The 27,196-nt window shown below is 43.8% G+C and overlaps 1 protein-coding gene across 1 annotated transcript in view; it reads left to right on the top strand.

Moving 5' to 3' along the window:
* The window catches only part of LOC122802390 (E3 ubiquitin-protein ligase listerin-like), a 1,831,112-nt gene that overhangs the window by 1,687,461 nt on the left and 116,455 nt on the right, over positions 1 to 27,196 (top strand). Inside the window, exon 25 of the mRNA XM_044072016.1 lies at positions 18,863 to 19,083. Coding sequence (XP_043927951.1) covers positions 18,863 to 19,083 — 221 coding nt within the window. The remainder of the gene's footprint in view (positions 1 to 18,862; positions 19,084 to 27,196) is intronic.

Raw genomic sequence — 27,196 nt, 5'->3', positions numbered from 1 at the left:
TGCAGGCAGTCAAAGATTTCCTACAAGTACAGCCCCCTCGCTTCAGCAGAAATTGGCCAACAAAAAAATTGGTCCTTTCCAGCTACTGACAGACCACAGAGGGGTAAATACAGACATCCAAGAGGCAGAGGACAACCACAAGCCCAGTACAAACCTCGACAATGGGGCACTGCAACACAGAAGGGAGGAGAAGACAGGTCTCAAACTACCAGAAGGCAAACTCAATAACTTGCACCTCATCTGGCCAAGCAACCCTCTCTTGGCAGCCCCCTTGGGAGGAAAACTCGCACTTTTTTCAGACAACTGGCACATTATCACAAAGGACAAATGGGTCCTAGACATAATTTCACGAGGATACAGATTCCATTTTCACACCTTGCCATTGAAAAGAGGAATGCCGAACCTGCCACAAAATCAATGGGCAGAGACACAAAAACAAATTACAGCTCTCATGGACATGAGAGCCATTCAACTGGTACCTACTCGAGAGCAAGGCCAAGGATTTTACTCAAGACTCTTTCTAGTTCCCAGAAAGAACAATGCCTGGAGACCAATTCTGGACCTTTCAACTCTAAACACCTTCTTACTAGTACCCAAATTCAAGATGCTAACACTACAGCAGCTTCTTCCCATGTTGGGCAAGAAAGCATGGCTAGTAACGTTGGACCTCAAGGAGGCATACCTGCATGTCCCTATCAGACAAAGTTGCAGAAGATACCTCCGTTTCATTGCAGGTTCAACCCATTACCAATTCTCTGCACTGCCCTTTGGCTTACCTACTGCGCCCAGGGTATTCACAAAATGCCTGGCACCAGTACTTGCATACTGCAGACAAAGAGGAATTCAAATATACCCATACCTGGACAACTGCCTCATCCAAGCAGAAAGCAAGGACATCCTCTTACAACATCTGGCTTTTGTAAAACATCTTCTAAGTTGCCTGGGGTACACAGTAAACGAAAAGAAATCAAAACTAGTACCCTCACAAAATATGACATTCCTGGGTGCCAGCTTGAATACAACGGCCCAGAAGGCTTTTCTGATGCCAGACAAACAACTACAACTGACTCAATATTTCAAAACAATGGCAACAAAGACCCAACTACCTGCAAGAAAAAATCTGCAGGCCTTGGGTTTCAATCTAATAAAAACTTTTTCAAAAAAACAAATAAGGAGGAAAGGAACCAGATCTTACCCTTTGTGTTGAGAAGCTCTCAGAGTTGTGGGGAGGGGGGTGATCTCTTCCAACCAATTTCTGATAGCAGTGCACATTCCAGCGAAATCCAGACACGTTGAGCAGGTCCATTCTACTACCTCCTGAGTGGTCTCTCAACAAGGAAATGGCAGAAATTATTTTTCACCAATGGGGCCAGCTATGCTGGGATCTGTTTGCATCTTGCCTAAACAACAAATGCAGCAGGTTCTATGCCCTAATCCCCCCACTGGGGGAGTCACCAAGAGATGCTATCCTACGCAGTTGCCCCATCTCTTCTGTGAATATCCCTAACTCCCTTAATCCCCAGATTCCTACAGAAAGCATCCAGGTTGAAGAGCAAAGTCATCCTCATTGCCCCTTACTGGCCTTAACAAATCTGGTTCCCCTTTAATTGGCCTCATCCAGTATACCCTCCTTGGATTCTGGATCCACTTCCAGAACTTCTATCTCACCCAACAGACATGATTCACCTGGATATCTCAAACCTAAAACTGACAGCATGGTTTCTCCACTTCCACTAATAGCCAGACAGTATTCACTCTGTTCCACTGTCAATCATATAGTTTTGTCTTCCCATAAAGCTTCCACAAGAGAACTTTTATGTAAGTAATCTTTTATATAAGTAAATGGAAAAGACTTGCCCTTTGGGTGCAACAGAAACATATTGACCCTTTTTCAGCACCAGTGGATAGTGTCCTTATATTTTTAGCAACAATTTTCAACAAAGGAGCCAGTTCCTCAGCTATTAAAGTACAACTAGCTGCCATCTCTAATTTTCATATAGGGATTGAAAACTCCTCCTTGGCTGCATCAAAGCTATCTAAGGCCTTTTTCAAAGGTACCCTTCTTTTGAGAACCCCTTATAAGGATCCCACTCTACCATGGGCTTAAATTTAGTGTTACATGCCTTAATTTATTCTCTCTTTGAAATAACAGCAAAATGTGACCTAAAGTTTTTGAACTGAAAAAATTCTCCCCCACCTGCTTTGTAACTCAACTTAGATTCTTACTCCTCTCCCTGTAACTTCTTTGCTGCTGTTTTACTTCCCTCTGGTTTCTGCTGTGCTGTATCTGCATCCAACCCTGAACTCTGTTTCCAGCTCTACTCCTACTACCCGTTTCTCTCCTTCCCAACCACGCTCTTTAAATTAGGGCTCTTTCTGTGTCTTTCTTCTCTTTCTTACCTCTCTTCTCCCTGACAAATGTGGTACAGGATAGTTTCCCTTACTGATTGTTTTTCTGTGTGCAAATTACCACGACCAAGAGTGTAGCGCCATTCTGTCCACCCTTGCTACACTCGGGCTCACTCCACTCCTGTACCCTACCCCCTTTCCCACCCACCCCTGACATCAGATTTATACTCTACACTAATTAACTACACTCTGCCCCTCCAATTCTGTATCCCAACTTTTCCTCTCCCCTCCCCAATTAGTATTCTCATATTTCTAATTGACTTAATTTCCACTATCCTTCTATCATGAACCACTTTTGCTTAAGCATTCCACTACTCTTTTTGCTTTCTCACCTCTCCTCCTTTCACATCATCCTTATTGACTCTGATGCTTCTCCCACTCTTGCCTATTCTATTCATAACCTTACTACTCCCCCTCTATATACATTTCACCATCACTGTTTACTACCTCCCTGTTTCACCTTTGTGAAGTAAAATTCCTCTCTCCTACACACACACACCAGGCACAAACTCAAACTTCTCCTCCTTGGCCCATACCCATTTCTATCACAACATCCCTCACACTTTACAAGCACACTCCAACTAGCAGGTGATATTCATCCCAACCCAGGCCCCTCACTCCCCTCAACCAACCCTAGCTTCCTCCCCTCCTCTCCACTCTGTTCTCCAAACACCCCCCCTACTACACACTACACCACTCTTAAAATCCTTGACCTTTTCTCTATTAATATACAGAGCCTTCTCAATAAACCAACTGATTTAACACTCCTGGATAGCCCAACACTCTCCCCATATCCTAACATTAACATAAACCTGGTTAAAACCTCACATAGCCAGCAGTGAGATACTTTACTCAATTAGGATTAAAGCCAGCCATGCACCTTGGTTATCTAGAGAGACATGCTCCCTCATACACCAAAAGAGACACTATATGGAAAGCCTGGCAGAAATCCAAATCCTCAACCCTACTACAAAACTATAAAGAGCTTTGAAACCTCACTAAAAAATGAGTGCATCAAGACAATAAAAACTTCTATAATTCAGCTCAAGCCAATCACCTCTCCAACCATAAAAAATTCTCGTCCACCATAAATAAAATTCTACACCCCAGCAACCCCTCTACCCTGAAACCCTTTCCAAACAACTCACCTCTTGAGACAGCAACCCTCCTCAGTAACTACTTCATAGATACCATCCAAAAACTATTAATAGATCAGTTCAAGAAAACACAGTACCTGACATTTGGAAGTCCTTCGTTACCATACCACTGCACAAAGGAGGTAACTCCACAGACCCATTTAACTTCCGCCTGATAGCCATCTTATCTCCTCTTTCAAAAATTTTATTAAAGTGGGTCCACACTCAATTCCTTAACTACCTTATACCGGAAAAACTCTTAGCCCCCACACAACACAGCTTCCGGCCCAACCACAGTACTGCTACTGGCCTCCTTTCTTTCACACAGACTATTGCACAGGCCGGAGACCATAACCAACTTGTATCATGTCTCTTCCTCAATCTCTCCAAAGCTTTCGATAGTGTCCCACACTAAACGTCTTTGAAAACTAACTGATCTTGACCTTTATCCTGCCTCAGTACAGTGGTTCTCCAACTACCGCTCTAATAGACTACAATCTGTCCAATGGCTTACTTCTTGCTCCCCCTTCCTACCTGTAAATACAGGGGTCCCACAGGGCTCCATCCTAGGCCCCTTCTATTCAATATATTTACCAACAACCTTTATTCTGCCTGCAACCACTCTAATCTTATCCAGTATGCTGATGACTCAACACTCATCACATCCTCAAATAACTTGTTTCCTCAGCTCCTTTCCCTTACACAAGACACCTTCAATTCCATCAAAAATGGCTCAGTGATAACCAACTTACCCTAAACCCTAAGAAAACAAAACTTTTACTCTTCCTTCCTAATGCACTCTTAGTTCATAAACCCACCTTCTTCATCTCCTCTCTTGATAATACTATTATCACAGCTGGTCCTAATACAAAACTTCTTGGCACCATTATAGACAACCAGCTTAAATTTGACCACCATGTCCACCAGACCATTAAAAAGACCCATCAAAAATTAGGACTATTATATCACAACAAAAAATGTCTTACTCTTGAAACTAGACTATCCCTAGCAAAGATCATTCCTTCTACCTGGCATTCTCTATGCTGCTCCCATTCTTACAAACCTTCAAACCACTTTAATCACCCAACTAGAGCAAACCTATAATAAAATTGTCAAATTTGCCACTAACCTACCGTACAGATCTCACTATTGTATTTCATTAAAACAACTCCATTGGCCTGAATATTCCAAGCAACTACTTTTAACACAACTCCAAATCACCCACTCCATCCTCCACAAACCCACAGCCTACCCCTCCCTCTCAATACTGTTCTTATTCTGTACCCCCTCCAGACCTCTCAGAAGTTCCAACCAACAACTGCTTGCCATTCGTAAGCCTAACAAACACATAGGTAAATCTCTATATAACCACAATGTCTCCATAACCAGGAATAGACTACCCACTAACATTTGAAATATCACTAACAGTAAACAATTCAAAGAGCAACTAAAACTACTGTTTCTAGCAGCGCCTCCTAAACAGGTTTAAACTATTCCAGGCTCCACAAAGTCTGCTCTTCACTTTTTCCCTTAGAACTGTTCAAACTCTCAAAGTAATCACTCTGTTCTCTTTCTAAAGCCCTGCACTTGCTCAGCTCGTATAAAGAAACACTAACTACAGCACTACACCCTCCTTGACTTCTCATACGTATTAGGCTCCCGATTGGTCCTTCCTGATCAAGTGAAAAATCAGTTCCCTTCCCTAATCTGATCAGTAAAAAAACAGTTCCCTATACTAATCTGGTATGTCCAAGGGTCAGTTTCAAGGTTACTCTCCAGTCCAGCTGGTGAATCTGGGAATTTTGAGGCAATGTTACAATTGCCTTATGTACACAGACAACCCTCTCCTCCTTCCAACAAACTCTAATACATGTGAGAGATGCAGTTACACAGCCAAACTGGAGGCAGAGCTCTCTCAACCCAAGACTGGCACAGTCAGTCAGGAGGAAAAGGTAACCACCCACACCACAAATCCAGTCTCACACAGACCTATTGCATCTGCATACCCAACACATAAACACACAAAAACATACTCGGAGGCTCTAAATAAAAATCTGCCTAAACAGCAAAGACCTCCTAAGCAGATATCCAAGCAACAGCCAACCCTCAACAATACCCACGAATCGCATATCTCACAAAATCAGTGTGCCTCACAGTCACAGCCCTTAAGGCCAAACAACACACCAAATACACTTGTTATAGGGGACTCTGTTGTCCGGCACACTGACGTCCTGCTCACCAGACTGAACAAGGAGAAGGTCACTGTAAGCTGCCTGTCGGGTGCCAGGATCCACCACATAACGCAAGCACTTAGGTCACTCCAAAGCAAGTACAAGTATGACTCCGTCTTTGTCCATGCTGGTGTGAATGACCTGAGACGTACCTCCCTGGACTACATGAAGAGAGACATAGAGGAGCTCTCTGACCATGTAGCCCAGGCTGGTATGACCCTGACCTTGAGTAGCATCTTGCCGTCACCAAGAATGATGCCACAGTATAAAGACAAAATGATCAGTTTCAACAATTGGTTAAAGTATTGGTGTCATTCAAAGGGGATCCAGTGTCTGTCAGCCTAGGATGACATGCTCGACAAGCCACGTTGCTTCGCTAGGGACGGCTTGCACCTGTCACCCTTAGGCTTTCGTATACTGGCCAAGGCTCTTGCCACCCCCATAGTGCCTTTTTTAGGCAAGGCTTAAAGGACAAACCCACCTCCATAGACAACCCAAGGATAAAAAAACTAAAGGTAATGCTACTCAATGCCAGAAGTCTAAACCTCAAGATGCACGCACTCAAGGCTCTCCTCAGTATGGAGAAAATCGAACTCTGTCCATTAACAGAAACCCGGTTCAAGGCTCCTGAGAGCACCCCAGCGCTACCAGGTTATAACTCGTACCATGCGTTTTGGCCCCAAAACTCGGACCGAAGCACAAAAGGAGGGGGGGGTGTCTATATTCATCAAAGATACCTACACCTCCAGGTTAGTGGCACTGCACGAAGCATCAGAAACCATCCATTTGCAACTAACAGTGGGCAAAACTGCCTTTCAGTTTGTAGCCTGCTACAGAACACCCTCCCTATTACAGGAACCCCACTTGGCATTCCTGAGAACACTGGAGAATATGAAGGTCTCTCCAAACACTATGTTATTGGGTGACTTCAACTACCCAAACATTGACTGGGAAAACTACTTGAGCCCAAACACCCTCGCCCAACGGTTCCTTGAATTTATAAACTCTAACGCAATGGAACAACTGGTCACCACTCCCACAAGAGGGAACAACATATTGGACCTGGTCATCACCAACATGGGGACTCTATGTTCCACACCAGAGGTAAACCCCTCATTAGTAAGATCAGACCATAAACAAATTTCCCTGGACATCCATATCCCGTCCCCACCCCCAGCCAAGGAAATCACTGTAAAGAATTTCTCAAAAGCCAGCTTTGCACTTCTCAAGACTGAGGTGGAATCCTTCAAGGCCCCTGGGCCAGAGGATAATACAGCCCAATCCACAGAATCCTTTACAAATGCATTCTATGAGCACCTGCAGGAATGCATGGATCGTGCTATCCCAAATAAAACCAAGACTCACTCCTCCAAAAACAGGAGACTGGTCTGGTGGACCCCAGCCATAAATAAGCTATACAACAGAAGGAGGAAGCTACTACATGACAGAGCAAAATCCCAAAAAGGGAAGGCATCTCTGATCAGTATTAGCAAGAAACTTCGATCCCTCATAAAATCATCAAAGGCCAGTTTCGAAAGAAAAATTGTCCTAGACACTAAAGATAATCACAAGGCCTTCTTTAGTTATGTCAGGAACATGGGCAGAAACTCCCAGATATGCTCTGAAATGTTGCATAACGGTACAAAATATACCGAACCTACAGACATAGCCAACATCCTGGCAGACAGATTCAGCGCAAACTTTTCCCCCCCAAAGGAGCAAATGCCTATCCCAACTGAATGTAACCTCCCTGACATCACAGATGCACAGGTAAAAGCTGCCCTCTCCAAAGCAAAGCATCTATGAGACCGGATGGTGTCCCAGGCTGTGTCTTAACACGAGCTCCAAGAAGAACTGAACCCTCACATTAAGTCACTGTTCAAACTTAGCCTTACTACAGGATATGTACCCAAAGAATGGCGTACAGCTACAGTGGTCCCACTCCACAAAGGTGGTGCCACAACGGACCCCAGAAACTATCGCCCCATAAGCATGACTAGTCTGGTCTGTAAAGCTATGGAGTGTATTATCATGGAACTCATAAACAAAGACATTGGGAGCCTCCAGACACTGGACCCTACCCAATTCGGCTTTGTTAAGGGTAGATCTTGCCTCTTAAACCTAGTTGATTTCTTTGAAACAGTTACCAAAGCCATAGATGAGGGCGAGGTAGTCCACACAGCCTAGCTGGATCTCGCAAAAGCCTTCGACACAATACCCCACTCGGGCATCATAAATAAGCTTACCAGCTTAAATATCAACCCCTGTATCACAAGATGGGTTGCAAACTGGCTCAGAGATAGAACCCACATGGTCAGAATCGCAGGTGCCATGTCCGAATCCTAACCAGTTACAAATGGCGTCCCACAGGGCTCAGTTCTGGGACCTCTCTTGTTCAGTGTATACTTCTCTGAGGTTCAGGCTGACACGGGGGGATTATGGCTGACAAAGTTTGCAGATGACTGCAAATGCAAGCAGGACCTCAGTTGGTGGCTATGCACCAACAACTTAAATGTAGGAAACGTACCTGAGGCGGTGGCCCAGACTGTCAACACTCAGCTCTCTACCCTCAACTCCATCGCTAACTCGTCCATGCAAATTATTTCATACGCGGCTGAGGGAGCGAGTAGGGTGGCTAGCTCAGGGGTGGCCCTCAGGAGGCAAGCCTGGCTACACCTGTGTCACTTTGCGGAGGCCTTTAAGTCTTCCTTCACTGATGCCCCCTTTGATGGTTCCTCCTTGTGCGGGACCAAAGTGAAAGACACCCTCACCAGGTGCGAGCAAGAGGGAAAGACCTTGTCTGCCGTAGGAGTCCGTTTTTCCCTCCCGTCGAGACCTTATCCCAAGGCTCAGCGAGGGGGAAAGATGTGGTTCAAGAAATCACAAAGGCCTTTTCCTGCTGCACAAGGTGAGACCCCCTCCCGAGGCAGGGGAGGGGGGCGTATTCAGGGAGACGTCGCCCCAGAGGCAGAGGGGCCCCCGCAATTCTGGGGACCGTGATTCCTTTCGTGGTTCCCCATACTCTCATTCCTGAGGGTGTGCCCGACTGTGCTTCTCCGGAGCCGGTCGGGGGTCGAATTTCCTGGTATCCGGAAGCCTGGGTCAGCATCACCCAGGACCGATGGGTATTAGGGATAATCACTGGAGGTTACACCATCCCATTCTACTCCACACCCCCTCCCGTCAAACGGATCCCAGACGTTCCACCCAGTCAAAAGGATCAAGCAGCATCAGAGGTTTCTCAGCTGCTAGAAAAAGGAGTCATCCAACCAGTCCCCCCAGACCAGATCGATTAGGGACTTGCTCAAGATTCTTTTTGGTGCCGAAAAGAACGGGGGATCTGAGACCCATTTTGGATCTCGGCCAACTCAGTCATTACGTACGCAAGTCCAAATTCCGGATGGTCATGCTACAATCGATTCTCCCATTGTTGGGAAAAGAAGTATGGATGTGCTCCATTGACCTGAAGGATGCTTACTACCACATCAAAATGGACAGAGTATCCAGATGTCATCTACACTTCCGGCTGGGAGCCAGGCATTTCCAGTTTCGAGCCCTGCCCTGTGGTCTCACCACAACCCCCAGGGTGTTCACCAATTGCATGGCAGTGGTGACAGCTCACTTGAGACGTCAAGGATTCCAGGTGTTTCCGTACCTGGACGACTGGCTCCTCTCCACCCCCACCAAGCATCTACTTCTTCAAAACAGAGATACTACCATCAATCTATGTCACCAGTTAGGCATTACAATAAACTGGAAAAAATCTGCCTTGCTACCCTCACAGCATGTCTCATTTATAGGAGCAGAGTTGGACACTATTTGATTGAGGGCATTCCTACCACTGGAGAGGATCACGGGGTTGCAACAACAGGTTCGTACGATGATGCCTCGGAGACGTGTGAAGGCAAGGCTAATTCTTCAATTACTGGGGCCAATGGCGTCTACTATCATGATGGTCCCGTTAGTGAGGTTACATATGAGAATCCTGAAATGGCTCCTATTTGCCAAATGGTCCTTTCAAAGACTGCCGCTATCCCATCCAATCTTAATCACAGGCAAATGCAAGCAGGACCTCAGTTGGTGGCTATGCACCAACAACTTAAATGTAGGAAAACCGTTTGTACCACCCAGCCCGGTAGCCACAGTGACCATGGACGCCTCCCAGATAGGGGGGGCATTATCTCGGCAGGATGGTCCAAGGCACGTGGCAGGAGCACGAGATAGACTTGCACATAAATGTTTGCGTTGCAGGCACTTCAGGATGTCCTCCCTCTAGGGACTATTGCAATACACTCAGACAACATGTCAGTAGTGTGGTATCTCAACATGCAAGGAGGAACTCGATCTTACCCTCTGTGCAGGGAGGCCATGAGAGTGTGGAATTGGGCGATAGCTTCCCAACGGTCCTTGGTGGCAATGCACATCCCAGGGAAAACCAGTGTGATTGCAGACAGGCTAAGCAGAGCGATCCTCATGCCCTACGAGTGGTCCCTGAACCGCCGGGTGGCAAAAAGCATATTCAGCAGATGGGGTCAGCCTTGCTGCGATCTGTTTCCCAGTCCCCTCAATGCGAAATGCAGCAGCTACTTCTCGCTGATCCCCCCACCGGGGGAATCTCCAAGGGACGCTCTTGCGCACAATTGGCCCTCGGGTCTACTTTATGCTTTCCCTCTGTTTCCCCTTATCTCAAGGGTGATTCAGAAAGCGCTATCCTTGGGAAGCAGGTTGATTCTGATCGCGCCACACTGCCTCGTCAAGTATGGTTCCCCTTCCTTCAACCTTACATTGTGGATACTCCTTGGATTCTGGACCCTCGTCCGGACTTGCTGACACATATGTCGGGACAGTTCCACCCCTCCCTGGGGACCCTCCGGCTGACTGCCTGGCTACTCCACTTCCACCCGTAGTCAGATGTCATGATTTTTCTCCAGACGTGGTCCATATTCTTTCGTCCTCTCATAAAACCGTCCACTAGGAAGATCTACTCTAGTAAGTGGAAAAGGTTCTCGATATGGGCCCAGTCCAAAGGTATTGACCCCTACACAGCCCCCATTGATTCTGTTTTGGAATTTCTGTCTGCTTTGTTCTACCAAGGGTCTGCCTCAGCCACCAACAAAGTTCAGCTGACGGCTATTACAAATTTTCATGTAGCTTATGAACCTGGCTTAATGGCACACAGACTGTGTAAAGCATTCCTGAAAGGCACTCTTCTGCTTCGTCCCCCTGTATCTCAACCTGTTATGCCCTGGGACCTCAGTTTCGTTCTGCAGGCTCTCACTCTCCCACCCTTCGAACATGCGGCCTCCTGCGACTTAAAATTTCTTACATGGAAATCTGCCTTTTTGATAGCTATCACTTCAGCTAGACGAGTCTCAGAAATCCAGGCCCTATCAGTTAAGCCCCCATATTTGATATTCCATAAAGATAGAGTCTCTCTGAGACCAAATCCGTCCTTTCTTTCCAAGGTGGCTTCCTTATCTAATATTAATCAGTCCATTGAACTGCCGGTCTTCTTCCCCAATTTTTCCAGCAAGGCAGAGTACCAGTTTCATCTGTTGGATGTTCATAGACAACTGCGCTTTTATCTACATAGGACAAAAGATTGGCAGAAGTCAGACCAGCTCTTCATTTCGTTTTCAGAGAATCGCTTGGGGTCTGTGGTTTCCAAGGTCACCATCTCTAGGTGGATAGCTGGTTGCGTCTCCTTTATTTATCAGGCAAGGGGAAAGAGTCTGCCTTTTCCAGTCAGAGCACATTCTGCAAGAGCTGTTTCCACTCCCACAGCCTTTCAGGCTAGGTTATCGATGGATAATATATGTGCAGCTGCAACGTGGGCTTCTCCTCACACGTTTGTCTCCCATTACAAATTGGATGTGGTGTCCAGGGGCAGATCATCTTTTGGCTCCACAGTGTTCAGGAGTATTTTCCATTGAGCCACCCAGGATGTAGGTGCTAGGGACACTGTCCCACAGGTGAAAAATGTAGGCGAGATAGGACTACATAACATCAGAAAGTTATGTACTCACCATAACGTTAGATGTATGTAGTCCATCTCGCCTCACATTCTTCATTACCCTCCCACCGTCCCCCAGGCCTGGAGGATTTGGAGGAACACCATGTCCTTCTCATATTGCAGAGTCCCTTTGGATAATTTGTTGGACCTCGTTGTTAAGGGTGTGTGTGTGTTGGGGTGATGTATACTATACTTCTGTTGGCAGCAAACTAGATCTGGGGATGTGGAGCAGTGTATTGTGGGATACCATCTTAGCCCAGCCAATCAAAGACTTTTGAGCTAGTAAATAGGCCGAGTGGGAGCCGATATTCGGCTCCGAACCCACAGGTGAAGAATGTGAGGCGAGATGGACTGCATACATCTAACGTTATGGTGAGTACATAACTTACTGTTATACCTCTTCAGTAGATTTTATTATGGAAAACAGATAAAATAGTAATTATTATTTTATTACACCTTACAACATCATTGAACAGGTGTCACTGAGCACTCAGACATGATTTTATCAAGCACGAATATGAGTAACTGTTCTGTAATAAAAAATAAATAAATTACTTTAAGATGAGAGAGAATATCAGATGAACAGTGACAGCAGAGTGTGCGCCACACAACACAGACCACAGATATCACTGCTTGCATCAATTATACTCTGTGTTTTTCACAAGAAAGGGAACACAAATTTGAATGCCATGGCCCATAGTTCTGGACTAAATGCCACCTGTTTACCTGCAGAGTCGTATGCCATGCACAAGCCTGCCTCATAGTCTCTTATTACTGCTGGCAGCTGGTCATCATTACTTATATTTAGAGTGGAACTGGGAGCTGCAGTGACATCATGTGTCATTTCACCACAGCATGATTATGTTGGGCAGATGCAGCATGCAGCGTCCTGCATGCAATAGCTGGGTCATGCTGAAAGGCACTCCCAGATTCATCTAGGCACCTAAAGTGGCATCCCTCTCGATGACAGTATGAGTCTGGGACAGGGGGTATGTTAGAGTTCTCTTCTGCAGCTCCACTTGGTTTTCTCACTGATGCCATGAGCCATGCCTCCAGTGGATGCTTAACATCACCTGAAAGACAAAAAGAGAGGGGGAAAAGGAGGGGGGGACAAAACAAAGACAAACTGATGTATTATTCAACAGTACATTTTATCATGAATAATAACTTAAATACAATAGATAAAAGAGGGGAAAAAATAACATTCCAACAAGATGACCCCTGGGCACCCTACCGTGCAGGAAGAGGCAATAGAATGAGCTGGTGTGCCAGATAATGGGAATCATGTGCACTGCCAGAATGATGGGCAGAGATGTTTGTGATGCTCCCCCATCCATCTCACATTACCTGCCAGTTGATGGAATGGTAGCCCTTCCTATTGGAGTACTGCTTCCCCCATGGACCAGAAGAGGCCGTAATTGCAACATGGGTGCAATCTATTGCACTGAGTACCTCAAGGAAATGTGCCATCCCATGAAAAGCGCGCACAGTTCTGGCTCGATCCTGAGGTGACCCCATTAAGTAGATGTATTGATCCACAAGTACCATGTGTACATCTGGGAACTGCTACAGTATCCTTCAGGGAGAAGCTTGTAAGATCACCAACTTGTCCCCAGTCTATCTCAGGAATGTCTCCATGGTAAGTATTCTAAAGGCTATACATAACTTAGTATCCACAGGGAAAGGAAGTACACCCTTTCCTCCATTACCCCTATGGAGATCATACATACCCATATAATGTCCCTGTCCACTCTGAGCCTATCCAGTATCTCATGGTTGTCAAAATTACAATAAGTAATGCCCTGCCTGTATCGCCATCTTCTTGGACAGCAAGTGCCGCTGGGTTTAAATAGTTTTGTCTCAGCCAAGACAAATCATTATTAGTAAAAAAATACGAGCACTCATAAAATCAACTAAGGCCAATTTTGAGAGAAAAATTGCCATGGATTCAAAGGACAATCATAAGGCCTTTTTCAGCTATGTTAGGAACCTGGGTGGAAACTCACAGATATGCTCAGAATTAGTCCAAAATGATACAAAAATCACTGAACCCACAGACATTGCCAACATACTGGCAGACAGGTTCAGTGCAAACTTCACCCCTCTCCCCTAAAGGAGAGATAACTATCCCAGCCGAGTGTAGCCTCCCGGACATCTCAAATGCGCAGGTGAAAGCTGCTCTCTCTAAAGCTAAAAACACAGCATCAATGGGACCGGATGGTGTCCCCGGCTGTGTGCTACACGAGCTAAATGAGGAATTAAACCCGCACATAAGGCAGCTGTTTAATCTCAGCCTTACCACAGGATACGTGCCCAAGGAGTGGCGTGACGGCAACTGTGGTCCCACTCCACAAAGGTGGCGCCTCACGGACCCTGGTAATTACCCCATAAGCTTAACAAGTCTAGTCTGCAAAGCTATGGAGAGGATCATAATGGAGCTCATAAACAAAGATATAGGGGACTTGCAGACATTGGACCCGACCCAGTTTGGCTTTGTCAAGGGAAGATCATGCCTTTTGAACTTGGTCGACTTCTTCGAAATAGTCACCAAGGCCATTGATGAGGGAAAGGCAGTCCATACAGCCTACCTTGACCTTGCAAAGGCTTTCCACAATACCCCACTCGGGTATTGTAGAAAAACTTACCAGCTTAAATGTAAACCCATATGTCACAAGATGGGTTGCAAACTGGCTTAAGGACAGAACCCACAGGGTTAGAGTTGCTGGCGCTGTGTCAGACTCCAAGCCGGTCACAAGTGGTGTCCCACAGGGCTCGGTCCTTGGCCCCTATTGTTTGGCATCTACTTCTCAGAAGTACAGGCCAACATGGGAGGACTTTGGCTGACAAAGTTTGCAGATGACTGCAAACTGGGCGCCATAGTGGAAAGTGCATCGGACACTGATATCCTTCAGAAGGGACTCACGGAAACAGATAGCTGGTGCCAGAGCCATGGCCTGAAGTTAAACGCCAAAAATGTATAGTCATACCCTTCGGAAAAACAAGGTAACCCCAAGCTACCATATAGGTGGCAATCCACTAAGCACAGAAGAGGTTATCAGGGACCTGGGGACCCAGGTTGACAGTGGCCTTTCTTTGACACTCACATTGCTAAAGTGGTTAGAAAGACCTTCTACATTGCCCACCTGATCATGAAGGGATTCACATCCAGATCTAGTGAGGTCATTGTTCCCCTGTACTCTTCACTTATCAGACCAATGATCGAGTACAATGCCCCATTCGGGATGTATCTCACCCGACATCTGCAGCAATTGGAGAGACCCCAAAAGTTCCTCACCAAAAGGATAAAGGGACTCCAAAATCTGTCATATGCTGCCAGATTGAAGAAACTCCAGCTCTATTCAGTCGCATACCGCCTGCTCAGAGGTGACATGTGCCTGACATACAAGGCCATGTCCAACCCGAATTAATGGACATGCTCCACCTCAAAAATCCAAATCCACCAAAACCACTAGAGCAAGCGACTTAAACCTTAGCACGGATATAAATAGGACGTGCTGGAGGGATAGATTTATCACTCAGAGACTCCCTATGCTGTGGAATAAAATCCCGGTCCATGTGAGGCAGAGCACCTCGCTGACTCTGTTCAAGAGAAATCTAGACCTGTGGATGGGAGATCGTAGGTTTACCCCGGGAATCATCTCTGGGTCACTGCTGGACAGAGGCACAACAAACTAATGGGCACAGTATTTTTTCATATAAGGGGTGGCGTAAGCCACAATAATTTGGGCTAGGCTTATAAATGCCTTAGGGCAGATAGCCTAGTATAAACCTATGAACCTATGAACCTATGAACACCTAGAAATAGCAAGACTAGCAGTAAATGACAGCATTTTTGTGGATTGCAAAGCAAATAGGACTGGCAGTATTCCTTTTTATATAAAGTATCTGCGGATTGCACTGAAAAGTGGAAAATTCCACTGTGAATTGCAGACAGGTGAGGGAATGCTTCATTATCATACACTGGATTACATCATTCCTCCTTTACATCGCGTTATAAGTTCATTTGCTTATGCTCATTCGTGGCCAGTGTGCATTAGTGTAAGGAGTCTCTGTGAATCGCAGCTGAGCTGCGCTTATTCTTGGACATCACAGATAGCCTTATGCATCTTCATAATGACTTTGAATAACACCCTAAACTTCCCTGCTTTCTGCTTTATTTGTGTTTCTCTTGTCTGTCTCCCTTCACTAATTTCTGTATGTTCAGCTTTCATTTCCTACTTCATCTCACTGTTTCACTATTTTTTCTTTATACATCTTATTACATATCAGTATTACCACTTAAAAAAATGAATGCACTGTCAATACCCCATTTCTCTTTTAGAATTGCAGTGTATATCTGTTTAGTTTTACTATTGTAAGTAATACATATTTTTCCATTGTATTTGGTATTACAAACAATGTATGTTAATCTTGGACACTCCATTGTAATGCATTTATATGTAATTGTCTGAGTTTGGTATCTGTGCAGTTTTAGTTTTACAGAACTTTTTTTCCCAGGGCTTCTGCTAAAAATCTGACTTTTATTGAAAGCAAAAAGACAATAACTAAACTAATTGCAGGGATTCCCGGGTTTGGGGAGCTTAACCTGAAAAAATTGTGGGTTTGTAAGATTGGAATAGAGGGTGCAATGGATCTGAAGCTGTAGATAGAGGTCTGCAGAGTGAGTTTGCTGGCACAGAATGGGAAGGATTCTTGGTTGATTAAATAGTAACGTAGAGAGCTAAAAGTAGTTTGGGTCATTGCCGAACAGGAAGCAACTTGGCTTTTGCTAGCAGTGAGCAAAAGTGTTCTCCTTTCGGTGCAAATGTGATAAATCCAGATACTGTTCGAGGTTGTAGAAAGTTCAGGTTGTTCTTTCAAGTGGCTGCTAAAATGAGTAAGAAGGGGAGTTTAACTCTGATTTTGGTAATTTTTGCATGGTATTGAAAGTTCATTTGCTGGTTAAGCCATATTCCAAGATATCCAAAATTGTTGGGCTTCAAGTGTGTTTGAAAATGTGTTCCAGTTGTAAGGGATTTTGGCAAGTTTTTGTTGATTCCAGTATAGATGTTGGACATCTTCTTATAGGTCTGTTTTTACTTAAGGTTCTCTTACTGCATCAGGATAAATACTGAAAACCATAGCAAACTGAATCCTTTGTAATATGGCACCATGACTTTTTTCCTGAAGTTACAAGAGATATAGGAGCAAGCGCTCTGCATGAAAGATTAAGACTCGTTCTTTTTAAATTCTGCTCAGCTAGATACACACACACGTATATGTACGTATGTGTATTTGTGTGTGTGTGTATATACATATATATATATATATATATAGATATATATATAGATATATATATACACACACACACACACACACACACACACACACACACACACATATATATGACGCTGGGTATCTTCAGTGTAAGGCAAAATAGATTGATGTAAATCTAAAGGGTTCTGGAAAGAGATCAGCAGTCTCATGGGTAAATCAAAATCAGATGACCACTTAAACATAATTCAAGATAGGTAAGACATCACAGCCCTTGTAAATGTTGCTGAGCATTATTTCACCAGTTCAAACATGCACGTACTTATCCTGCTGAGAGCTGAACACATTGCAAGGACCACCCTGGTGCTTATCTTTTTAGCCTGTAGTCCTTTCCTTCCAGCTTGTCACCACTTGGGAGGTGAGCTGGTGGACTAAAAAGGTACCTAATTTGGTACAGCTAGCTCAGATGGGCTAACCCTAAAATTTATTAGAGAACGTGGTGCTTTTGTTATCTATGCCTCTCCAACCTATCTTAAACCTTTTACTATTAGTATTTTTCCTGATGTTTGGAAATTAGCTAACTGTTCTTCCTGCCAGACGAGTACCACCATAAAATATCTTCTACCATCCAGTCTCCCTGCTGTCACCACTGTCTAAAGTGTTTTTAAAAGAGGGTCTCCACACAGCTGACCTCTAACCTTGGCATTTATGAAATTGTGAACAATAATTTTTGTTTAACACAGACAATCACTCAATTTCTTACAGTTATTGCCTTTCAAAATAAGGACAGTGACAAAGTAGCTACATTTTTTACACTCTTCAGAAGCATTTGGTCTTAATTGACATTTTAAAATTATTCACAGTGGCATCTCAACTACAGTATTCTCCTGACTGAGAATCTGCCTCTCCAGTGTATCTTTTAGAGTAAAAAGCCACCATCTCTCATTATGAATGTGTTAATGAAAGTGTCCTTCAAAGATCAGTGCTGGCCCTGCCTTTTTTAATTTTTTAAAACAACTTGTGTGGATGTAATCGGATTTCCCTTCGAAGTAATCTGGCAGCTTTATGTTCCATTTACACAGCTGTCTGGTCAGAAGGCAAATCCCTGGATGCTGCTAGTAACGTTCTCTCTCCAGTAATTTGTCAGAAATTCATCATTTTTTTTTTATGCTGGGCTTTAAAAATCATGGTTTTTATCATCTTCAAATGGCTTACCATCGTACTTTGCAGGAAGGGCTGTTCAACTCACCAGATCCTTTGATCACGTTGATTTTTGCCTCAGCCCCATATGACATCCTGAGTACATTATCAGTAAAATGGTGCTGAAGTAAACTGGTACTAGAGACTTTCCACAGAATTATTCATTTGTCAATATCCATTACTGAGTTACTTCAAAAGACATATGATTGCACACCTCTATTAACCGGTCCATGATAAACCGAACATTCCAATAAAAAAAGAATATGCAGTAATAAAACAGAGGACAAAAAGACTAAATGTGACCTTTGTGAGTTTATATGAAATTACCATGCATTATTTACCTGGTGTGTTAATCCAGATAATGTTGTCTGCTGCTCCTAAGGCATATATGAGCATTCGTCTGAAGCTAACTAAAAACTTCACAAACTGTGACACTTGTTTAATGCAATACTTATTAAATGGTGCTCTTTATTCTTGTTGATTGATGGGAATGTGTTGATAAAAGTTGTAGTTAGAAACTAGTAACTTATGATTTCCAGAATTTCTTAAAACACTTTATGATTTTTCTTGGAATATAACTTTTAGTTATCTCATTTCAGAACCAGAAAATTTATCAATGGAGATCCCACATTTGGCTTGCTGCGTGTATTATACTGCACTGATGGACTTGCCTGCAATGGTGCGTCTTTGGTGGAGCAACCTAGACAAGCGCACATTTGGTATTGTTGACAAATTTACTGGGAAGTATGTCAGCAACAAGCTTTCCTCCCAAGAAATTTCTTCAGTGCAAACAAGTACACAGACCTTCACAAACATGACGGTTAGTACTTTATATTTTAAATGCACCTTGCTGCAGGAAGTGTTCTATTCTGTTTGCTGCATTTCAGTACAATTACTGCAGATAGTCTTGAATTGTTGTGACTAACATGACAGGTAAGATTTGATCCATAAATGTAAAAACAGTAAGTAAATACACAATACATATCATTGGAGTATGGGTGAGTGCAGTGATGTCTTTTCTTGCCCACCTTTGCATTCCCCAGAAAATACTTTTTTACAGTTACTTAGATGACATGAATAACCCAACAGTCACTTCCATAGTCAGATGCTGTGTCATGAATAATTGAGGTTTCAGCATCACAGGCATGCCATACCATCTGTCATAATCTTTGATGTGCCATTTCTGACTACAGTTTCTTGATGAGTACTACATTTTATTAGTAACCAGTAAAGGTTAAAACAAATGTAAAAAAATGAATGGCAGGAACAGATGACTGTAGCACCTTATTTTGTTGACAAGATTAAGAACAGAAGGGTTATTTTGATGAAGTCCCTGTTTACCATGGGCAAAAGTGCTTAATCTTGTCAATAAAATAAGGTGCTACAGTCATCGGATGTTCTTCGTGTTTCACTGTTGCAGTCATTACATTTGGGTAATCTGCTGGCAGGTTGCCCTCAGTCAGCCTGATTAACAAAGTCTTGGGTCCTGCGTCGGTTGCAGTCCCTTCTTCCTTGACGTCAGGTTGTCAGAGGTACAAAACATGCATCTGATGCCATTACATCAGTCTTTCTTGCCGTGCGGTGCCCAAAGCCAAAGCAGTTCGCAAGTGCCAGTCGGCTGACTCCTGAAATTTTCGTTTTCGAGTTTCAGAACCGAAGTCTTCAACTTAAAGCTAAGTACCCCGTTGGGGAAACTTTTTCTTGCTTCTTACCGATGTCAGTAAAAGTTAATAATTGCATTACTTGTGGAAAGCAAATACCTCACAAAGTTTTTCATTCGTACTGTATTCCTTGCCTAGGCCCTGACCACGACGTACCTTGCTGTCGGTTTTGTGCTTTATTTAATCTGCGCACTATTCGTCATCAGTACATTTTTGCCTCCAAATATTTCGATTCTCGGTTTAATTATCCAGAAATGTCGTTGGTTAGCCATCCGACTACCGGGATTCCGAAAAAACTCAAAGATAAAGACAGAGACAGGCCGCCAAAGTCCAAAACTGCCGATGATGCTTCTCCTAAGCCAGTCGCCAGTTTGCCGGTACTCAGTGAGGCGCTTTCGCAGCCCCTGATACCCACTACTTCTGATTCGCAAGCCTCTACTGAGACCCATTCGGAGTCTGGTATGCCGCAAGAGGCTTCACCTATGGAACCCGTGGATGTCTCTACCTTGGATGGGTCCAGAGCTGCTGTGCAGGCACCGGCTTCTGAGGGTGTATTCAGGCCTACAGACTTGCTTATTAAATCGACTCCATCTTCATTACTAAGGCCTAAATCTCAATCTATGTCTAAAAAACGACGCCCAGACCACATGTTCAGGCCCCTATGCCTAAAAAACAAATTGTCAAAATGGCTGAAGATCTAATTACTCTAATCAGGGGTAGTCAACCCCCCCCAAGAGGCCTAGGGCTGAGCTTGATTATGATTCTTCTGATCAGGTTTCTGTTTCTTCTGATTCTTCTAATGATCTGGATTTGTCCATACCTACTTATGAGGATTCTGATGCAGAGGATTCCATTCCCTCTGCTTCTCCTCCTGAGGATTTTTCTTTTGGGGAAACTTTACATACCTTAAGGGAGCAGTTCCACTGGGAAAGTCAGGAATTTTCTGATTCAAAAAAGAGGCTTAGGGATTTCCTTCTTCTACCTCAGCATAGGCCCTTGGCTATACATCCTGTGCTAGACATTGTTGATTATGTGTTTTTGGAATCCAGTAATGGCCCCTGATTCCTTGCCTCCGGCTCCCAGTAAACCTGACAGATACTACAGGGTTCCTGAGTCCCACAAGTTTCTTTTCAAAATCCTGTTGCAGATCCAGAAACCATTTATCAGGGGCCCAAGGGCATTAAGGCTTCTACTGCTAAAAATCCTATCCCTTCTGATAGCGACTCCAGGGCGCTGGATAGATGGGGTAAGAAGGTTTATACTTCTGCAACCTTGGCAATCAGGGCTTTAAACTGCCAATTGCGTATGTTAAAATATCAACAGCATATTATTGGACTGCTTAAACAGAAAATGATGTTGATTCCTGACTGTGTGGAAAATAAAGATTTACAGGATTTATTGCATTCTGCTGAACAAGTTGGAAAACATACTTTGCAATGTGGTTTTGATTCTTTAGCGGCCTTCTGCAGGGCTGCTGTTACTGGGTCTATGCTTAGAAGGCATGCTTGGCTTAAGGAGCAATCTTTACCTGATCATGTTAAAGCGAAATTGTTGGATGCTCCTTTAAATCAGGACCGTCTGTTTGGCAATAAGGCTGAAGAAGTTCTAAAAAAGATGGAAGATAAAGCTAAATCTATGCAAACTGTTAAAGATTTCTTACAAGTGCAAACCTCCAAGATTTAGGAGGCACTGGCCTACTAAGAATTGGTCTTTTCCAGCTCCTTCCAGATCCTCTCAAGCCAAACCCAGACACTCGCCAAAAGGACCAGGTTTCAGTCCCAGAGGACTCTCAGAACTAAGAAATGGGGGGGGGCCTCCACTTCCAAATCTGGAAATAACAAGACACCCCCCTATGGTTAACAGTTTCAATTACTTCCTTTTAAAATTACCAAGCACTTACCTTTTAGCCACCCCTTTGGGGGGAAAGGTTGCTCTTCATGCAAAGAACTGGGAACTCATAACCCAGGACAAATGGGTTTTAAATATAGTGTCCCAGGGATACAGATTTCATTTCCACACATTGCCAGCACCAAATGGGTGGCCAGACCTGCCCCCAAATCAGTGGGCAGAGGCTCAAAAACAAGTACTTTCCCTCTTAAACATGGGGGCTATTCAACCAGTGCCAGAAGAGGAAAAGGGACAAGGTTTCTATTCCAGGCTCTTTCTGGTACCCAGAAAAGATAAATCGTGGCGTCCAATTCTGGATTTGTCTTCTCTAAACACCTTTCTGGACATTCCAGAATTCAAGATGCTGACTCTTCACCAGTTACTTCCTATGCTAGGCAAAGATGTCTGGTTGGCAACTCTAGATTTAAAAGAAGCATACCTGCACATCCCAGTCAGGGAATCTTGCAGAAGATACGTATGCTTTAAAGCAGGCTACTTGCATTATCAATTCTCTGCACTGCCCTTTGGCTTGTCTACTGCGCCCAGGGTATTCACAAAGTGCCTGGCTCCAGTCATTGCATTTTGCAGGCAAAGAAATATTCAAATATATCCATACCTAGACGATTGTCTAATTCAGGCAGAAAACCAGGACATACTTCGAAATCATCTGGCATTTGTAAAAAAGGGTTCTAACTTGTCTGGGGTACACCATAAATGAAAAGAAATCACAACTGGTACCCTCTCAACAGATTACATTCCTGGGTGCAAGCTTGAATACAACTGTCCAGATGGCTTTCCTCACACCAGAGAAGCAAATTCATTTGGTAACTTACTTCAAACAAGTGGCCACAAAAACCCTGCTATCTGCAAGGCAAATACTGCAAGCCTTGGAGTTCATGGCCTCCTGCATCCTTCTAATTCCATATGCAAGGCTGTATATGAGGAAACTACAGTGGTACTTAAAAAGTCTATGGAGTCAACATTGTCACAGCCTGGAAACAATGATTCCTATCATACCTTGCCTATGCCTGGAATTCCTATGGTGGGCAGAGGCCTGCCACCAAAACAAGGGACTGCCATTCACACTATCCCCTGCCGCCCAAACCCTAACTACAGATGCATCAGACTATGCATGGGGGACTCACCTGGCAGGGAAGTGCATTCAGGGCAAATGGAACCCAAATCAAATGCACCTACATATCAATCAAAAAGAAATGTTAGCTGTACAGAATGCTCTGACAGCCTTCAAGGACTACATTCTTCCAGGACAACTAATGATAAAGACGGACAACGCCACGATTATGTGGTACATAAACAAGCAGGGGGGTACACATTCTTACCCCCTATGCAGACTAGCCATGGCATTGTGGAACACAGCCTTGAGCTACCAAGTGCATCTACAACTCAATTACTGCCAGGAAAATTGAATACACTGGCAGACGGACTAAGCAGAAATCTCATGGACCCACACGAGTGGAAACTGGAACCCCGGATTTTCAACATGTTAACAAGCAAATGGGGGAGCCCAGACATAGATCTATTTGCCTCCCCCCATAACTACCAGTTGGACAACTTTTGCACAAGGACTCCCCACAAAGGAGCTTGGAAAGTGGATGCTCTGTCCTTCAGCTGGAAGAACCTATCAGTCTACGCCTTTCCCCCTCTGCCTCTGCTCTCCAAAGTTCTGCTAAAGGTCAAACAGGACAAACCAAGAATGATTTTGATTGCTACAGACTGGCCATGCCAACACTGGTACCCACTCCTGCGCAGTGTGTCGCAAATATCTCCATGGCACCTGCCTCAGACCCCTTCCTTGCTGTCTCAGCAGGAGAACCAAATTCTGCACCCTCAGCTTCCAACATTGAACCTTGCAGCCTGGCTAGTCACTTAAACTCACCCTTATCTTCCCTCAGCAAACCTGTGATGGATGTCATCTTGGAGGCAAGAATACCTAGTACTAGAAAATCTTATGCTGACAAATGGAAAAGATTCTTTGCCTGGAACCAATCTTTAGGGATGAGCACAGCAGTGCTCAATTTACCTCGGATTTTGCAATACTTTACTGAGATGCTTCACAAGGGCCTGTCTTTTTCCTCTGTTAAAATCCACGCTTCAGCTATTTCAGCACACTATGACACAGAACCATCCCTCTTCTCTCACCCCCTGCTCAAGCAGTATCTCAGAGGAGCAAAGAACTTGAGACCACCCAGGAGACCTCCTACCCCTGCCTGGGACCTTCACTTTGTTTTGGAGAAGCTCACTCTACCTCCTTTCGAGCCAGCTGCTACTGCAGACTTAAAATTTCTTTCTTGGAAAACAGCCTTCCTTTTAGCAATCACTTCAGCTAGAAGGATATCTGAATTACAGGCCCTTATGGCAGTGGAGCCTTTCATCATCTTTCATGCGGACAGGGTATCTCTGAGGACCAATCCATCCTACATGCCCAAAGTGGTTTCCAGTGTGGCTCTTAATCAGTCCATTCATTTGCCAACCTTCTTTCCCAATCTACAGAACGAAGGGGAACGGATTCTGCATTCCTTGGATGTGCACAGACATCTCAGATTCTACTTGGACAGGACTAAATCTCGAAGAAAATCTGAACAATTGCTGGTAGCATTCGCAGCTGGGGTAGAGGGGAAGGCTATTTCAAAACAAACCATTTCTAAATGGATAAGCCATTGCATTCTTTTCTGCTATAAGCATCATGGAAAACCTATCCCCCAGGCGATCAGATCTCACTCCACCAGGGCTGCATCTACTTCTGCAGCTTTTCTCAGAGGTGTTCCTACCAGGGATATTCTAAAAGCTGCTACCTGGAGTTCTGTACATACTTTCACCAAGTATTATCATTTACCAATTTTCTCCAAATAATGCTGTATAAACTCCTGCTCCCCCCAACCATAGCTTTGGGAATCTACTCAAATGTAATGACTGCAACAGTGAAACACGAAGAACATAGTACAGTTGTGTACACTTATCATAAATGTAGATGTTAGAGTGTATTCACTGTTGCAGTCCTGGTTACCCTTCCTCCAGCCCCCTACTTTTCTCTGGCTATGCCTCTACTTTCTTTTACTATGCTTAAAAGCCTTTTTGTTGTATTTGCTTTTGGTTGGAGATATATTTTTGTGTTTTTAATTTTATTTGCTCCTCATTAGGGGGGCACCTGACATTTGGGGCAAGAAAAACTGATGTAATGGCATCAGATGCATGTTTTATACCCCTGACGACCTGACGTCATGGAAGAAGGGACAGCACCGACACAGGACCCAAGACTTTGTTAATCAGGCCGACTGAGGGCAACCTGCCAGCAGATTACCCAAATGTAATGACTGCAACAGTGAATACACTCGAACATCTACATTTATGGTAAGTGTACACAACTGTACTTTCCTTCTGTTCATTTTTTTCTGCGTTTTATTAGTACATGTCTTAAGAATCTGTACTGGAGTTTTGTTTTTAAAACTAAGATAGTGATATAGTGTTTAAACATTCATTTGTTGTAAAACTGTGCTGCTGCTATTTTTTGTATGAAAGGAAGATTTTGCTTTTTTATCTATATTGTCAGTACTAATGCAGCACATTGTGCAGATTTCATATGTTAGGTAGCGGTGTCTCAAAAGAGTTCATGTTTGTAAATGACTTAATAGGTCCTGGCATTGTGGAGTATTTTAATGTAGCAGGCCATGCATAGAGACTTCTAGTAATGCCTTTCCTGATTCATACAAGTAATTCCAAACACTTATTCATTCCACCTCTTCAGATTTTACCTAGCTAGAACAAGAAGCACATCATTCATTTCTCGATTTACTCTTTTACAGTATGGTGCAGTTTAAATAATGTATACTTTCAGTATTTTGTTTCTTTTTTTGTCTTTCCTATTTGTAAAATGCTTACATTTTTTTAAGGATTTATGTACTTCAAATAAATGAATAAATAAAATTAATAGAGGCATAAGGGGACAGAATTTTGGACAAATATAACAGCGTAGCTATCCAGCTTTTACTTCTTGATAGAAAGTGTATGTGTGTGGGGGGTGGGGTGAAGACTAAGGAAAAACTGAACTAGAAAATATAGTATTTGCCAGTCTAATTTTCTGATAAAGTCACTTAATTGATGATCAAGATGGAAAAAAATAAAGCTTGTTCTTAATAAGAACAACAGCAGAGTTAAAAATAGAAAGAGATTAGAGCAGTGCAAAAGAAAAAACTGACTTACAGGCATGGAAGTATTCAGAAGACATGGGGGAGAGAGAGAGAGAGAGAGTGCTTGTCAAGTTGAGAGTGAGCTGGATGAAGATTTATTTATTTATTTATTGCATTTGTTTACCGGGATAAGTCCACTGGGCCTAAAAGAGCCCATTTTCAGTGGAGGCCCGGGGAGAAAAGCTCCAACGAGATACAGAAAAAATATAAACATTAATTAGTACAGAAGCAGAAACAGTGTTACAGATAGTAAATATAGTAACATATACAGAATATATACATAAAAGCAGGAATCTAGTTTGTGTGATTACAGAAATATATACAGAAAATATGCATTAAAACAGAATTCAATGAATTCAATCAGAGTGGTATAAACAGAGATCAGTGTTATTGTACCAGTATCAACAAGTGAAGATAAAAATAAATATGGAGAAAAGAGGTTCTCCGGTTCGATTCTTGGCTGGGGTGCCTTCTGTGTGGAGTCTGCATGTCCTCCCTGTGGCCCCGTGGGTTTCCTCTGGTTGCTCCGGTTTCCTCCCACATCCTAAAGACATGCAGGTGGATTGGACACTCTAAATTGGCCCTAGGTGTGAGTGTGTGCATGTGTGTGCCTTCTGTGGAAGGTTGGGCGCCGGGCTGGCAACTCGACACTGTAAAATTCCACTGCCAATCATGAGCGGACAGATGATCCACTGTGACGACCCCTAACTGGGAAAAGCCGAAAGAAGAAGAATCATCAGTCACTAGTAGCGAAAGACATAGGAGTTTAGTAATCATATAAGGAGAGTGAAGAGGTTAGGTTATAGAGCAGGAACATAGCCAGGAAGAGTTGAGATGAATTTTCAGCATTTGTTTGAAGGTGGTGGTGCTGCCTCTGTTTCTTATAGAAGGCGGAAGTGAGTTCCATAGTTTGGCGATGGTAAAGGCATAGATGAGTTGACCAGCAGGTAAGGTGGGCTTATCTACTTTTAGAAGTAGATGATTTTCATATCTTAGATGCGTGCTGGAATGGTATTTGGCAAGTAGAGTTGAGAGAGCAGGACAGTCTGTGGGTCTGTAGATTATTTTGTGCACAGTAGTTAGTTGGGTGAATGAGAGATGGTGGGGGAGTTCCAGCCACCCTAATTGTTTCAGTGACTTACAGTGGTGGGATGTGAATGTGGCCTTTGTGGCAAATTTT

The sequence above is a fragment of the Protopterus annectens genome, chromosome 5.part0, assembly GCF_019279795.1.
Source record: "Protopterus annectens isolate FY-2018-M chromosome 5.part0, PAN1.0, whole genome shotgun sequence".
Taxonomy (NCBI): domain Eukaryota; kingdom Metazoa; phylum Chordata; order Ceratodontiformes; family Protopteridae; genus Protopterus; species Protopterus annectens.
This window is presented reverse-complemented; position numbering and strand designations above follow the sequence as displayed.